At 40.9% G+C, this 14,977-nt stretch overlaps 1 protein-coding gene across 5 annotated transcripts in view; it reads left to right on the top strand.

Annotated features, from left to right (window-relative positions):
* Positions 1-14,977, top strand: part of casz1 (castor zinc finger 1) — a 204,386-nt gene that overhangs the window by 101,007 nt on the left and 88,402 nt on the right. For 3 of the 5 annotated variants that reach the window (XM_084069637.1, XM_084069638.1, XM_084069635.1), the window contains exon 1: positions 13,532-13,962. The exons of 1 other annotated variant lie outside the window; for it this stretch is intronic. In XM_084069637.1, coding sequence (XP_083925763.1) covers positions 13,914-13,962 — 49 coding nt within the window. In that variant the 5' untranslated portion in view covers positions 13,532-13,913. Of the gene's footprint in view, positions 1-13,531; positions 13,963-14,977 lie in introns of those variants that run through there. One more of the 5 variants, XM_084069639.1, reaches the window with a different exon arrangement.

The following is a 14,977-nucleotide window of genomic DNA, read 5'->3' as shown; positions in this document are numbered from 1 at the left end:
ATCTATCTAAATAACAAAAGACATCGCATCCGTGCACAATTGTAGTGTTGTTAATATTCAGGCCGTGCAACAATGCACATGGAGAATGAAGTGCTGAGACAAAACTTGACTCAGAACGAGGGGAAAGTCCATAGAACATCATCAGCGTTATGAATCGACGTTCAGGCCTCCAGCATCGGGCACTTTTTTTTCCCTGGGCCAAGGTATCTGATTACCTTCAAACAAAAATATTGCCCCTGTATTGTTCAATTACAATCGGTTGAGTGCTGAATGATGCAATTCACCATTTAAGAGCTATTTTTTGCTTTCAGTGTGCATACAGTGTGTGTGTGTGTGTGTGTGTGTGTGTGTGTGTGTGTGTGCACGCGTGCAGGGCACTCAGTTGGCTTTGAACGATACACGTTGAATAAATGCCATTTTTCTCCCATTTCGAGTGCCTCTTTTCTCTCGGTGGATCCATTCAAGCTTTCAATACCTTTTCTCCCTGTCTCTTTTTTCCGCGAGCAGGAGGGTTTTACTTTTCTCCTTTGTCATCCTAATTGATTGCATTAACCTTTTGAGTATTGAATTTCCTGTGCATCACGCCGAGCACAATGTGGAATATTATCATAATCCTTCCAAGTAATGGACACAGGGCAATCAACAATGCTTTAGGAAAAGTACATCTTTGAAAGATGGAGCATCATATTATTTTCTGTCCAAAGGCTATGGATGGGGCTAAGACCAGTGAGCTTTGAGAAACTTTGACAATGTCTCCAGTGTTATTTCTTTCTTTCTTTTAAACATCTGCGTATGCACTGTCTTTGTAAATGGTTAGCTTACCCATGTGTGAGAGAGTCTTGATAATCCTCTTATCTGATGAAAATGATTACCTGAAGTAACAAGCCTATCATGCAATGAACGACCTTATCATCACGATTGCACAATTTTCTTTATATGGTATTTTCCAAAAATAATATTTTAGATAATGTTTTTAGATTATCTATAGCTAGCACCTGGTCAGCTACTGGACTTGTCAATCGAAGAGGAAAAGCTTACTGATGGCAACATTTGTTTTGAAATAAATAAAACAAATGTCGCCTACAGTATAATGGATGAATACCCTGTCATCATTAGCCAATTAAAGTAATTATTTACTGCATGGCGTGCCCTATTGAAACATTATCACCTCTTCAGATGTGTGAAGTGTTAACTGAAAATTACTTTTAATTGAAAACGTGACCAACAATGTCCGGTGGGCGGTGGACAATTTTCACAAAACTTTGGTCAGAATCTCCCCATTTGAAATCATTTATTTTCATGTCCATTAACACACATGCATCACAAAGTCAGCTAATCTAGAGATTGATTTCCAGTATTTCCAGTTTGTAGTCTAAGAAAGAGTGCTAGGAAAACAAGGTATCTTGAAAATGCTTTCATTATGACACATACGGTAGACTGTATGCTATGAAGTGGGCATAGAAACAGATCTAAAAGTGAGGCTATTTCTAATCATGCTAAATGTTTAATTATGTATGTTTAATAAATACTTCTGCAGTTTATCACACTTGCTTCAAATATACTTGAATGTACATACCATTGTGTGCCATAGCATTTTTAAGAACTTACTTTACATGTTGTGAAGTTGAACAAGTTCATTGTTCCCCGGGGCATATCCAGACGAGTGCACTGGCTATGTTGCAACAATAGGAAATATTGCTTTAAGAATGGTTTTCTCTTAACAACAGGTAGTTTTTAAATTGAAGGGTTAGGCTTGACAGGCAAGATTAACCGCTTATTTACTGTGGCACGTCATTTAATCCCCTTTTCTCTAGTTTTTTTTAGGGTGGTGGTAGGGGGTGCTGTTCCCCTAAGACACATTGTAACATTTGCCTATTTAGCACATGTCCACTCATTAAGGGATGGTGTTTACCTGTCTCTCAGGCCCAGATAGAAAACAACACACTGTACATTGGTAGTAGGTCAAATTACTTGAAATAGGCATTGCCAACCTATTCTTTTATGCCACTTTATACCAAAGTTCTATCACTAATAAAAGCCTTATAAGCCCTTACAAGGCTGCCTGTACGTAGTATACTGAGTTTACTCCTTGGCTACAGGTGTTTTTATTTAAACATCCAGATAAAAAGCACAACAGGTAGTTTATAAAGTAATTATGTTTCAAGAATAAGACCATTGAGATACACATAACTGTCTGATAAAGGCTTAATGTCTCTGGCTTTAAAGCAGGTGCCTCAGAAATAACACTGATCAACCTTGACCTTGGGTATTAGAGACTGCAAATCTTCGCAGATAATGTGACAACTGGGAGAGTTTCGAGCGACCGAAGGGGACAGCAAGTTCTATGCTGCTCAATGATTTATATCGCTGCTGAATAAATGCTATCATGAAATGCCACCAAAGTTGTTTAGTAGTATAGTATTTTCAACATCAATTGTCCAGAGAAAAAAATACTGCTTTTAGATAGTAATATATCACAGCCAGCTTATTCAGGTGAAGAAAGGGATTCACGTTTTACCAATCACTTCAGTTATACAGTGTTCTAAAGTATGTTCTTATACATGAGGTTTATTTTCTAAACCTTCTTTTAGCGCTCTATGTACAATTGTACATATGTTGCCATACCAGTCTAAGCCACCGGGCTGTGGTTTATTTTAAGCATCTTGTTTGTGTTTCACTGTAAACACTAGCATAAGGGCATTGAAGTAATTGATTGTTGAGCAACAGTCAAAAACTGTTATCAGGTTTCCATAGCAACAGCAAAATATTGTCTGGGTTGCTTTGATGAATTGAAGCAAAACACCCGGTAATTCATATCAGCTCCATTATGTTTTTCAGCTCAAAGAGGAAAAATCAATTGAAACAGACTCTTATGCATGGACAGATGCTAGTTTTGATCAATATTAGTTTTACAGAGAGACATCGCCTTTTGGTTTGACAGCAGCCAGGTTATTCACAGATATCATGTCCAGTAGTACTCTGGGCTAATGAAAAAATGTGGGATTTAAAAAGGGGCACAGCCACCAGTTAGGTCTGCTATTTGGCACATTCACCTGAGTTTTATTGATCAGTGGTGTCCTGTGATTGACTAGAAATGTGGGTCAAAAAATAGGTCAAGGTCAGTCAACATCGCAAAGCCTAATCCTGTCCATTTTTTGTATTCCGTCAAGCGTCACTGGTATTCCACTGGGAACTTGCATGCCCTCAGCATATGGAAAATAAAGGGCCTCAGCTCAATTATATGGTCCCATTGAGTTGCAGAATATTGACATAATTGCTGCATTCGAGAAATGCCATGGATGAACATCAACCAATATTTCCCATTCGTTTCACTGGCCTGCTTTCATGCAAACTTGAGGCCAATCTTGAGGCTTACTATAGTTACTATAGTATAGTAGATGGACAATGTATTTGATGACTTGTTCTTCTAAGGTCAAGGTTACAAGTAGAATTCATCCATAAGAGCTTAGGTTTTTTTTGTCCTATGTGATGGCTACCACACATGCATGTGTCGACATACAGTCTGTGCGTATCACACGGGCTGTTTTGTTGGTGCCCTGCAACATATGTTTTAGAGGTAGACTCGCGGGTCCAGTTGGTTACATTTGTACACTCTCAGAGTTAAATCAACACTGAGGATTTTACTGTGTGCATGCATACACATGGTCCACATGACAAATCTAACCATGAAGGATCAGAGAGAATTCTTTAATATCTAATTTATTATCATGATAATCGTGGTGGATAGGCATACATACATCTGTTTGACTGTGCTTTCAAACAGAGCGCTGCTCCTGTACTAGGGAGTTCCAGAGGGCATGCAGCCACTTCAGATGTGATGGTAAAGATATCTCAGGGAGGCTTTCAGTTTCATCCATAGATTTTGCATAGGGAGAGCCTGGAGCTGGGATTTTTGACATTTATTTACGCAACTGACACTTGGGGTGTCCCGTTTCTTGGCACCGGCTGACCTAGCCAGCTGTCGCATAAATGTGCTCACTAAGTTGTACTTCTCTCGCAACTCTCCTCCTCAAAGATTAAGTGACAATAAACACGATACGAGTGGTTGAAGAATGCCTGGAAAAGTACTGTTTGTGCAATCTCTGTCAAGCTTTGGTGTTGTGCATATTTAGTAAATATAGCACATTGTAAATTAGGCTTGGCTAGAAATGTTCAGCATGTTGCCTTATCACTTTTACCCAGATTAGACATAATGGATAACTCTGTCTTTTCCTTTCATCTTCATGTTTCGCTGCTTTCCTCTCTGCCTTTTATACCATACATTTTCTGAACAGCAGATCTGGAAGCAGCCCTTATTGATCTAATCTGGTTACCGCTTGCTATTTTCAACAGTTCCATAGAACCCCCTCCCCTACCCAACAAACCCCCCCCCCCCCCTCTCTCTCTCTCTCCACCTCCCTGGCTCTCTACCCCCCATCTGCCCTGACCTACATGGTAGTCACATGGCCCTGGCTCCCTGGCTCGGCATTTTATGGAAAATCTGCAGGAGATAAAGCCACAGGGTTTTAAGTGTTATCCCTGCCTGTCCTTTGAGACGGGCTAAACACTGAATGAGGTGTTATTGCATCAATGCTGGTGGACACACACAGTACTAAAGAGGATATCTTACCTCCCTCCCTCTCTCTACCTGAATCAGTCTCTCTCTCTCTCTCTCTCTCTCTCTCTCTCTCTCTCTCTCTCTCTCTCTCTCTCTCTCTCTCTCTCTCTCTCTCTCTCTCTCTCTCTCTCTCTCTCTCTCTCTCTCTCTCTGCTCAGTTTGATTGGATTTAACAGAGTGCCACCACTGTGACTTTGGTGGGGAAGGGGGGTGGTTCTCTTCCCTTGTCACGGTCTTCTGCTTGCTGTCTCTTGTTACTTACTTAACCATTTAAACCTTATATACTTCACTGTATGGCAAATTGCTACAAGTGCAGATCTATAAGCTCACAACACGTTGCATGGCGACACATAGTGGGCTTGTAGATGTGCTATTTTCTCCAAGTGTCCACCTATTATGCCATGCCCAGAATAGGGACGCTAATGTTCATGTGGTTAACTTTAACCAGAAATGGAGCCTGATCTGAAGCTTTACCACCACAGCAAGTGAGAGAGTGGCAGTGGTTCATGGTAGTTAAGCTGGACCAGACGGGCGCCTAGATGCTTGCCTGCTCTGCTGCTCACTGGCTCACTTGCTCCCTTGCTGGTGCTGAGGGCTTCGTTTTGCACTGTGACCGAGTCCCCTTCACACTGTTGTCTGCCTGTAAATTTTCTGCTGCCCTTGCTATTCAGCCAATTACACCAAAAGAGCTTTAGCGTTTTCTCCCCCCCCCCCCCCCATTCCTCCTGGTGGAGATTATTTATTTATTTCACAGGCGAATGACAAGCATTGCTGAAGGTTAAAAAAAAAATGCTGAATTTCATTGTGCCTATAATGTCAACTTTTTTTTTTCCTTGGAAGACCTAATCGATAGCAGTCAGCTCTGTCTTGTGAAAAACAATCACAGATGCAAACTAATAGATCTTCTTTGCCTGTTGCATTTCCATTTGTGGCTCATTCTCGCTGCCACTGATGCTTAATTCAAGATGTGTTGGAAGAATAAGACACAGGGCAGCTTCAGAACTGAACTCCCTCACGCGCTTCTGTCCTGGTATTGTAAAGGGGACTGACATGTGTGTCCTGTCGTTAAATCTAACTTAACTAAGTACTCTATTTTGGGGTCTCCTGTCACTGTGAGGGGTCCACTATTGGAGTGGCCCTAGACCACATGAGGGGAAAAACAAGAGGCATTATATTTAACTTTAAAATTTTAAAAAGAGTGTATCATGGATAGTAATAACTACTTCTAGCCAACCTGACACGATTATTGCGAGACTAGACAACATGATATGTTATCAGACCATTTCTGGAAGCAATTGAATTCAATCTGTGTCCGGTGTGGCGGTGTGGTGGTGTCACTGTAGGTTCAACAGCAAGCCCAGACCTTAATGCATGTGAAACCGCACGTTGCAAAGTGGTCTCTCTCCACCTGCAGTATCTTCTGTCTTGAGTGGACTAAGCTGCTTCTCCATATAAATCTTGACATTCATCTCATCTGTCCCATGTTGGCCGTACCAGCCACATATTCTTTTGGTTTAGAAGTGCACGCATGCACACACACTTAACAAAATAATGATTTTAAAAGATATTAAATAGACATACGTCACGTATGTTCTTCTCAGGCATGTGTTTTCTTGTTGATGCATTGTGGGGCGAGGACACAGGGCTGAATATGTAAGCTACAACGTGGTGCATGAACTGATGTCTGGGAAAGCAATGGAATAACTATCAATAGAATGTCAAATGTAGTGGAGAGCCACAAAGCAGTTTAGGAATGCATCCAAACTGCTCTGCCATCTTGCAATATGGTGCTAAAAAGACGAGTGGAGATATCTGCCTGAATACTGGATAAGACGCTTCGCTTTGTGGAAATGGGTCATAGTTTAAGTTCTTTTAGATCATCTTCATAGGACAAAGTGTGGCCTCGCCCCCCAATCCCTCTGGGACAAAGAAAAAGAAAAAGAAAAAAGACATCAGATAAGTTTTGTTGTTCCATCTCTCATAAAAAGCAAACCAGAAGTTACACAAGTGATAATTGTGCATAAAAAGAACTGACACCACAAAAGTCGGAGTGTTCCAAAACAAGAGAGCCGGAGAAGAAAGGCCTCCGCTACCAGTCTAAAATGAACCACGCCCAGCAGTGGGAACGGAAAGCAAAACTGCTTAATGTGACAAAATAAACACAGAAACACTCCGAGGGAAAGTTAGAATTAGGATCCTGAAAGATTTATGCCTCCATTTTATTTATAATTTGTTTTTCTCTTATTGTAATTGAGTTGCAACTGAATATTTGATGAGGGAGCCCAGAACGAAGGATGTTGCATCGGTGAGGGAAACAAAAAGTAAAGAGAAGCAACAAAGATGTGTGTTTTAAAAAGTTTGTGTGCAAATGGCTTGTTAATTGCATGTGTGCGGGGTAGGGGAGGGTAGCTATCTGCAGGTTGTGCTGAGTCCTAGTGAGGCCTTCCGTGTGCACTGCGCTCTTTACTGGGCACTCTCCATGCACACCATCTGCATTTTGCTGTTAACGCGCCTTCACATCCGAGGGAGGATTAGGAGAAAATCCCCAGGTTTTTTTCAACCAGTTGACAAATATCAGATTTGTCTCTAAAAAAAATTAGCTCCATCTATATCTCCCACCATATGACACACAAAAAAGATTATCCTTAATACCCAGCCAGCTTGAGTATGGAAAAAGCAGATTAAAGTTTCAGTTTGGTCCTATTTACCCAGCCACTTGAAGTATTAGGCTGACTGTATTACGTAGTAGACAGACCTCTCCACAAAGAGACTCCACCACCACCACTGCCTCCACCCCCCCCCCCCCCCCAAAAAAAAACATACACACAGACACACACAAACCCCGCCCTGTTACCTTCCCACAACAAGATGTCTGCCCCAGAACAATAACATATCATACTTATATAATTTATCATTGCCCAATTCAGTGTGGAGGTTCTCCCTGCCTCTCTGTGCCCTTTAAACAGACAGCGAGAGCTGCTAAAGAGCCTAAAGTGAATAACAGCAGCAGGTGTCTATTCAGGCGGTGCTTTGTAGTCTGCGCAGGGCGCTGAGCTGTTGTTTTAGCAGCCCACTGGCAAGGAGCAGGGGGTGGCTGGGAAATAGACCTGGGGTCTGACCTGAGACCCCAGTGCTGTCCCATTAGCAGTAAGCTCTCCTCGAGTAGTGGCAGTCAAGCTGTCTCAAGGCCCATGTTGCAGATGATGTGCACCATACTATTTTTGTTGTCAACGTAGCGTGTTACGACCTTATATGCAGTCTAGAGGCTAGAAAGGAGTAACATATCTAAAAGTATCACAAACCAGACTAACCAAAAAAGTGTACATTTATTGTTAGAATCCTACTTAAATTTACAGCGGCTAAATATGAACAGTTTAGGCAAAGCATCAAGCGTCAGGGTGGCCAAAGCCAAAACACTCCACCCTACCTGAAAAATAAACAAACTAAACTACACCAACCAAAACAAAAATGACAGTCTACACTCCCTAACTAAACATAAACATTGTCAAAATGGGGAATCAAATAAATGGCAGCACACCCCTACCAAGCTTCCCTTGTCTTTGCTTTAAACACTAAGTATTAAAGTTACCATAAGCACTAAGCATAAAGATTTGGCACACAGCCTACAGACACAGTACACAGTAAACAGAAATGAATGCTAGCAACAAAAAGGGTTCAGCACATGAAGGTGACGAATGGTAAAAAGGCTGTAGAGGAGCTTCTCCCAGGCTTTAATGCTGGCTCCTAGCTGATTGAGGAATGAGGCCCAGGTGTGTCTCCAGAGCTTATACACTGTTAATTTAACTCTGAAAGTGTACAGTACAAATGTAACGGGGCCTTATATTTGTACACACTTTGAGTCACAAATGGATAAGTTAACCCTGCGTATGTTACTGTGTAGTAAGTGCTTGTTAACTTAGAGTCTAAGTCTATTCTATCATGAACACCAAGTTGTCCAACGGGTGTTGTGCAGCAAATATAGCAGTCAGGTGGCCATTTTCAGTTCAGATGATGCATTTCTAAGAGCTTTACCTTCTAAAATAAACTGCTTGACCCTCAAGGAGGTCAGCCACAGAGCCTGTGACAGATTGTGAGGACGGACCTGCCTGGCTATTACCCATCAGCATGAATCAGAGGGGTTTAAGCATAGGACTGCCACACTCCTTAAGCCTCTGCTAAGTCAGTATGTTCTCCCTGACCATTTCATTATCAAATGCATAATCGTCATCTGCCAAGGAGAGGACTGAAGAGCCTGAGGCCCCTTCTTTCTACCTGTTGTTCCTGGACAGTGGACATTGGCTTCCTCGCTTCCGTTCAAAGACCACTGCCCCACCCAGAGGTTGCCTTATGAACACAGGAGCCCCATAAATGAAATTAAGGTGTCAATTAGTCAATTACGGCGTAATAACTCCGAGGGCAGACATTTAGAGACAGAGAGCACCTCGGCTAAGTTCATTTCCTCCCCGGCCCAGGAGCCTCGCGTTTGGCACACGTCACTCCCCCACCCCAGACTCGCTGAATAAGGGCCCCCAGTGCTTTCTCCCTAATGTTATTTTCCCCTGGATATCTTTTTTGATCAACAATTTCCTTTCATGGGTTTGTTTTTCGGATGCAGCCGATGCACGCTTTCTCTCCCCAATTTGGCTAGGGAGAATTTTATAATTTAGTAATTAAAATCTTTGTTAGGCTTTAGAAATTGCACCTAATTGAATTTAATGGGAAGATGAATTTCAATTTTATTTGATTAGCAGGACCCCTGGCATAGGTATTTATGGAAAAAACTCTACAAAAATATGCTGTGTGGGCTAAGATGGCATAATAGAATTACGGATAATCGGATTTCTCTGTCATGAATTTCACTCTAATTTCACTATAATTTTCCATTAGATAGCTGGTTTACAAATATTTGCTCATCTGCGATGGGAAAGGCTATCTGTCTAAAATGATTACGGAGCGGGCCTTCAGAAATATGTCCCTTTTTCCCCCTCCCTTTTTAAAAACCAGATTGCGAGGGATCAAAATTAGGAAGATTGCATTATGGATGTCTGCATCCGGGAGAGCAACGGGGGAGATATGATGATTACGGCCGGGGGATGAAAGCAGTGTCAAGAAAAATGTATGACTCGAAAACATAGGCTTACACTATCTACAAAATCTCTCCTCTCAGCACCACTGCCGCCCAGTAACATGCTACTCATAATTCACCTAATATCATAAACACAGCATGAACAAAGAAAGACTTCATAGTACAGTGTGTTGACAAACACACACTACCTGATATATGTTAACCCGTTTCACCCTGGTGCCCCTATTTTGACCATGTCATTATCACTGGCAGAAATTGTAATTAATAGCCAAAATAGAAGGTTTCTCACTCATTTTAAAAAATTGTTAGAAAATTCGTAAACATTTTTGACCACAAGACTAAAGTGGTTGAATGGGATTATTCCCATACAATGTAACAGGTTATGTGTGTGCATCATCGCAGTGCCCTTGTTGACAGTGATGATCATCACAATGGTGGTGTGTTTGTTGTTCTTGGTATACATATCTGTAGGTAAGATTTCATATCCAACATCTTCTCTGTGCTTGAAAATAAATTTGTAGCCTAATATAATGCTGTATAAACAGAGGTGAGAAGGGACAATATGCTACATCATATTGTAGACAACCCAGAGCAATACACAGGTGAACCCTAGCTGAAATTCCTCTTTTAAAGTCCCTGCAGCACAGCTGAGCTTTAACACGTAAAATTTCGGACAAACTTGACAGCCAATATAAAGAGAAAACATACATTGTTGTTTTCTGAAAAACACAATCACCCTAAAATGTGTTACGTTAGAAGTTAAAGGGATATTTCACTTTCAAACATGTTTGGGGTCATTTTAATGTCTACTCTGGCTTTTGTGTTTCACCCCAGACAGTTTTTAAGTTGCTTGATTCAGTATTTAGATATTTGATATTCTTTTTTTATCAGACGTCCTTCCTAAGCAAACCCATTGTAACTTCAAACTCCATTTAACCATGTTAGATTCATCAAAAACAACTGTCCTTGGTTCTGTTGACTGATATTGGCCTTCTCATTTATTTTTTAGATTTATTTTGGAAAAAAATATATTAAAACAATTATAAAAAAAAGAAAAGTAATTGAAAAAACACGGCCCCCAGATGTATTACAAGGACAATATCAGTCACCAGAACCAAGGACGGGTGTTTTCGATGAATTTGTCGTGGTTAAAATGGAGTTGGAAGTTACAATGGGTTTGTATAGGAAAGGGGCATGTCTTTTAAAATGGATATCAAATATAGTAGAGTTAAAATGACCCCAAACATGTTTGAAAGGGAAATATCCCTTTAACTTAATCCATTCCTTTTCTACTACTCCCACAACCCCCCAACACGCACGCGCGTGCACACACACACACACACACACACACACACACACACACACACACACACACACACACACACACACACACACACACACACACACACACACACACACACACACACACACATACACACACTTCCCTTGTATGTACACTCCACCAGTTAGTACAATTCCCTCCTTCCCCGCTCTGCGCCAACCCACACACCCTCCCCTCTCCTCACATTAGCTCACTCACTCTTTTGCCCCCGAACTGCCAGTGACAGCAAGAGGGTTCAAAAACACAATCTAGCTCTCGGCAAAGGTCAGATTTCTCACTCGGCATGTCTCTGGGCTTTGGGCACAAAAGCCACTGAATTCACATCTTTCAACTGGGCCTTGGCTTTTGTCCTGGGGAATGGAGGACTCTGGAGTGGGCCCTGCACCAGACCAGCCCCTCCTGGAGTGCACTGTCAGGGGCGGCCAAACGTCTGGCCTAGCGGCCCTTTGACTGATGTACCCCCGCCATGTCACATGCACGATTGTGTGTGCACACTCACACAGTTAGACGCACACTTATACACACACACACACATTCATACGCACACACTACCTTGCCCTCAACATTCTCCAGCATGCACCATACAATACTCACCGACCACATCAAACGAATGGCCCCATGGCTCTTTTTGAAAAGTAATGGTTTCGCCCCCGAAGATGGCAGCTCGAGAGCGCCCTGGCGCACAGCGGACCCCTTCCTTCCCAACTGTGGCCGTTCTTAAGTGAATAGAATTACAAGTCACAAAGCCAAACTTTCTCCAATATCACAGTTTTGGGAGTACTGTACTTTTATTTCAATTTCAAATTCCTATGTTAAACACCAACTCATTCATTTGTTAGAAATGTCAATATTTGACCCCCTTTAACATTGTTAATGTTTGTTTTTCTTACATGACTTTATATTTACAATAGTCGGCTTAACTGATATTTTATTTTGCTGTTCGCAGGTGCCAATCACCGCACACAGGGTATGATTCAGTACTTGATAGTGTTTATTAAATGGGCTTGACATGTATAATTGTCTTTCATGCATGACACTCAGCATTATAGAGACTCACAAACATGTGCAGCCACTTTAGTCTCTGGGATGAGCGTTTAGCCTAAAGTTTGTTTTGGTAATGATCCACATGGGCGTCAAACCTCGCCAAGCTCTAGCTAATCCACCAAACAAATACATTTGTTCATTGTAATCTTCTTTACAGTACAATATGCGATTGATTAAGACTAAGGCCCTTTTGGGACTGACATTTGACTAGAGACTTGAACCAAGACCTTTATACAGTAAACATAAAATGGGTCTGGTAGACAAATTCTCTAGTGTACAACAGCAAGTATTGGGATTTTTATCTTGGTGTAACAAGATATTCTTGTGGTATTTACTGTACAATGTTAGTTCAAGGGTGGAGCCTTTTGATGGAAACCCTTTTACGGCTGTTTTAACTTCATGTCGCTTATGTAGGAGGAGACTGTGGCGTTTTTCATTATTAACTAGGGTGAGTCATCATAATCTCGGAATCAACCAAAACCTGTTTTATACACATACGTTGGACTTTGCTGCCAGGAACTGAAGCCTGGACTCATGTCAAAGCGTTATGGTTTACAGTCATAAAGTTATTCATTTCCCCTTTTTTTTTTAAAGCCGTAAATGTTTACCCTGTACCTTCTGTATTAAAAAAAAGAAAAAAGTTACTCTGGGAATTAGAAATAATCGGTGACGTTTCTTTGTTTTTTGCTGTTTACATGGGCATTATGTACAAAAGGTCCAGCAGCACTTTGCATGCCACTGCGGAAGAAACTGCCAGGCAAATAAGGGGTTTGTCTTATAAAGTATTCATTGTCACCTGGTAACGGCTGTCGTTTATCATTTCACCTGAAATTACAATGAAAACTGATACCTTATCACTGGGAGGGAAGAAGAGAGGGAGAAAGAGAGAGAGAGAGAGACAGAAAGAGAAGAGAGGGGGGGGGGGGTGTAGATTAAAATATAGGCATAATAATATTGACATAATCCGAGAGGATCCATGTTATGTGGAGTTACATGGAAGACTTATTTTAAAATATATCAAGTTTTGGAATAAGTAATTTATTTTTGCAAAGATCACATTTAAATAAAGCTTTGTGATTTTAATACAGCAATTAATGAACTATTACAGAGACTAATTTGGACAAAACACCATTCCACTATTAATTGCATATTTTATAAAATATTAAAAGGTAACTTTTTAAAATGTTGCATAACAATCATGATATAAATTCTTTAGTACAATATTATTAAGTGTAGAATATTTTAATGAACATATATTTTCCTTCCCAAACCTTTTTTTATATTATTATTAATGTTGCGCTCCCCTCATTTGAATAGAGGCAGAGCAGGCTCCACCCCATGAGAGTTGAAAGGCTACAAGACCACAAAGAGGGAAAAGGCCAGCCCACTGAGGGAGGGAGAAAAAAACTGCTCCGGTTCCTCAGCCATAATTTCCTATCAGCCTATTCAGACAACAGCACCAACAGCCTGGTGTGTGCGTGTGTGTATGGGAGCGAACCAGAGGGAGAGAGCCAGCGCACGAGAGGCAGAGAGAGAAAGAGAGAGAGAGAGGGGGAGAGAGAGAGAGAGCAAGGGGGAGGCTCCGTATTCTTTCACCTACCCCCCATCAAACCACAGGAAGGAGGGGCCAGACCCTAAGCTGCCAATCAAATCCGCTCGTGGCAGCCGGCATTATCTCAGCAACAAACTATTGACAGATTACATGTCAAGGAGTTTAGTGCATGATTGAAGGAAGCTTTTTTTATGTAGTTACTTTTCCGCTCCGTTTCTTCACTTCAACAACCAGCATTCTAATGACTTTCTAACAAGAGTTGAGTAATATTATGAAAGTTACATGTCTGAGAGGATTAAACTTCGACTTCCCTGAATATGGTGAGTACTCTTCTCCTTCCCAATATTTGTGACTTATGTTTTATTAGTTGACAGTCTAAGGTGTGCCATTATCACTGACTAAATACACATAGGGGGGAAGTTGCTCATGATTAAACTATGTATGCCAGTGCGTAGATATACCCGAGTACAGCTACACCCTTATTTATAGCTGTTTGACAGTGCCCAAGGGTGACTGCAATATCAAATAAGATCTCTCAGTTCGCTCTATCAGTACACACTACTCATAACACTGTGTTGCATACGCATGTGAAAAAGTTCATCGACATAGTTTCATTTTCTGTATTTCTGTTCTGTGAGTTGAAACCTGCACAACAACTCACTGCCGATGCATTTTCACTTCATCAGATTTTTGTTGTTGTTGTTGTTGTTGTCATCTTGTGGTTTAATGACATGCCATACAGGCAGTATCTCATACTGTAGAAATACAGGTATTTGGTTGTTGTTCTTTTTCATAGGTATGGGCAATGTCATTAGGGTGCCTTGAATGGCCTAAGGGTTTGTTGCCAAGGGGATACAGCAAACAAACTGCTGTGTTGGTTGTGCTGTCACACATGTAAAGAGAGCAGGAGTTGTACTAACACATTTACAGGTAGTCATAATTAGTTCATACACAAAGGTGTACAGCACATGAATGAAAAAGCATGCTGTATAATCACAAATTGCTCAGGCTATGTAAAATAGTTTTATTTTTTTATTTTTTTACTGTTCTTCAGCTTAAGCAGCATTCATTCAATATATTTCTGGTTATCCTCAATAGTTAATTGTGTAGAAATTTACATATTGGGCTAACATTTTATTGGATTGTCTGGTAAAATCAGGATAATTTCTGCATACTTTTTAAAGGACAAACTTGTCTTAATGTAATTGAATTGTGCTTCATGCTTTTGAGCTTCACTCTCCTAGTTAGTTCACTTGTTAGAATGGTTTTGTCTGTGTTTTAAAATAAGATGCTTTCATCATTCACAATGAAAGTGTTTGCCATCGCATTGCATTT

The sequence above is a fragment of the Gymnoscopelus microlampas genome (assembly GCF_963454915.1).
Source record: "Gymnoscopelus microlampas genome assembly, chromosome: 10".
Taxonomy (NCBI): Eukaryota; Metazoa; Chordata; class Actinopteri; order Myctophiformes; family Myctophidae; genus Gymnoscopelus; species Gymnoscopelus microlampas.
This window is presented reverse-complemented; position numbering and strand designations above follow the sequence as displayed.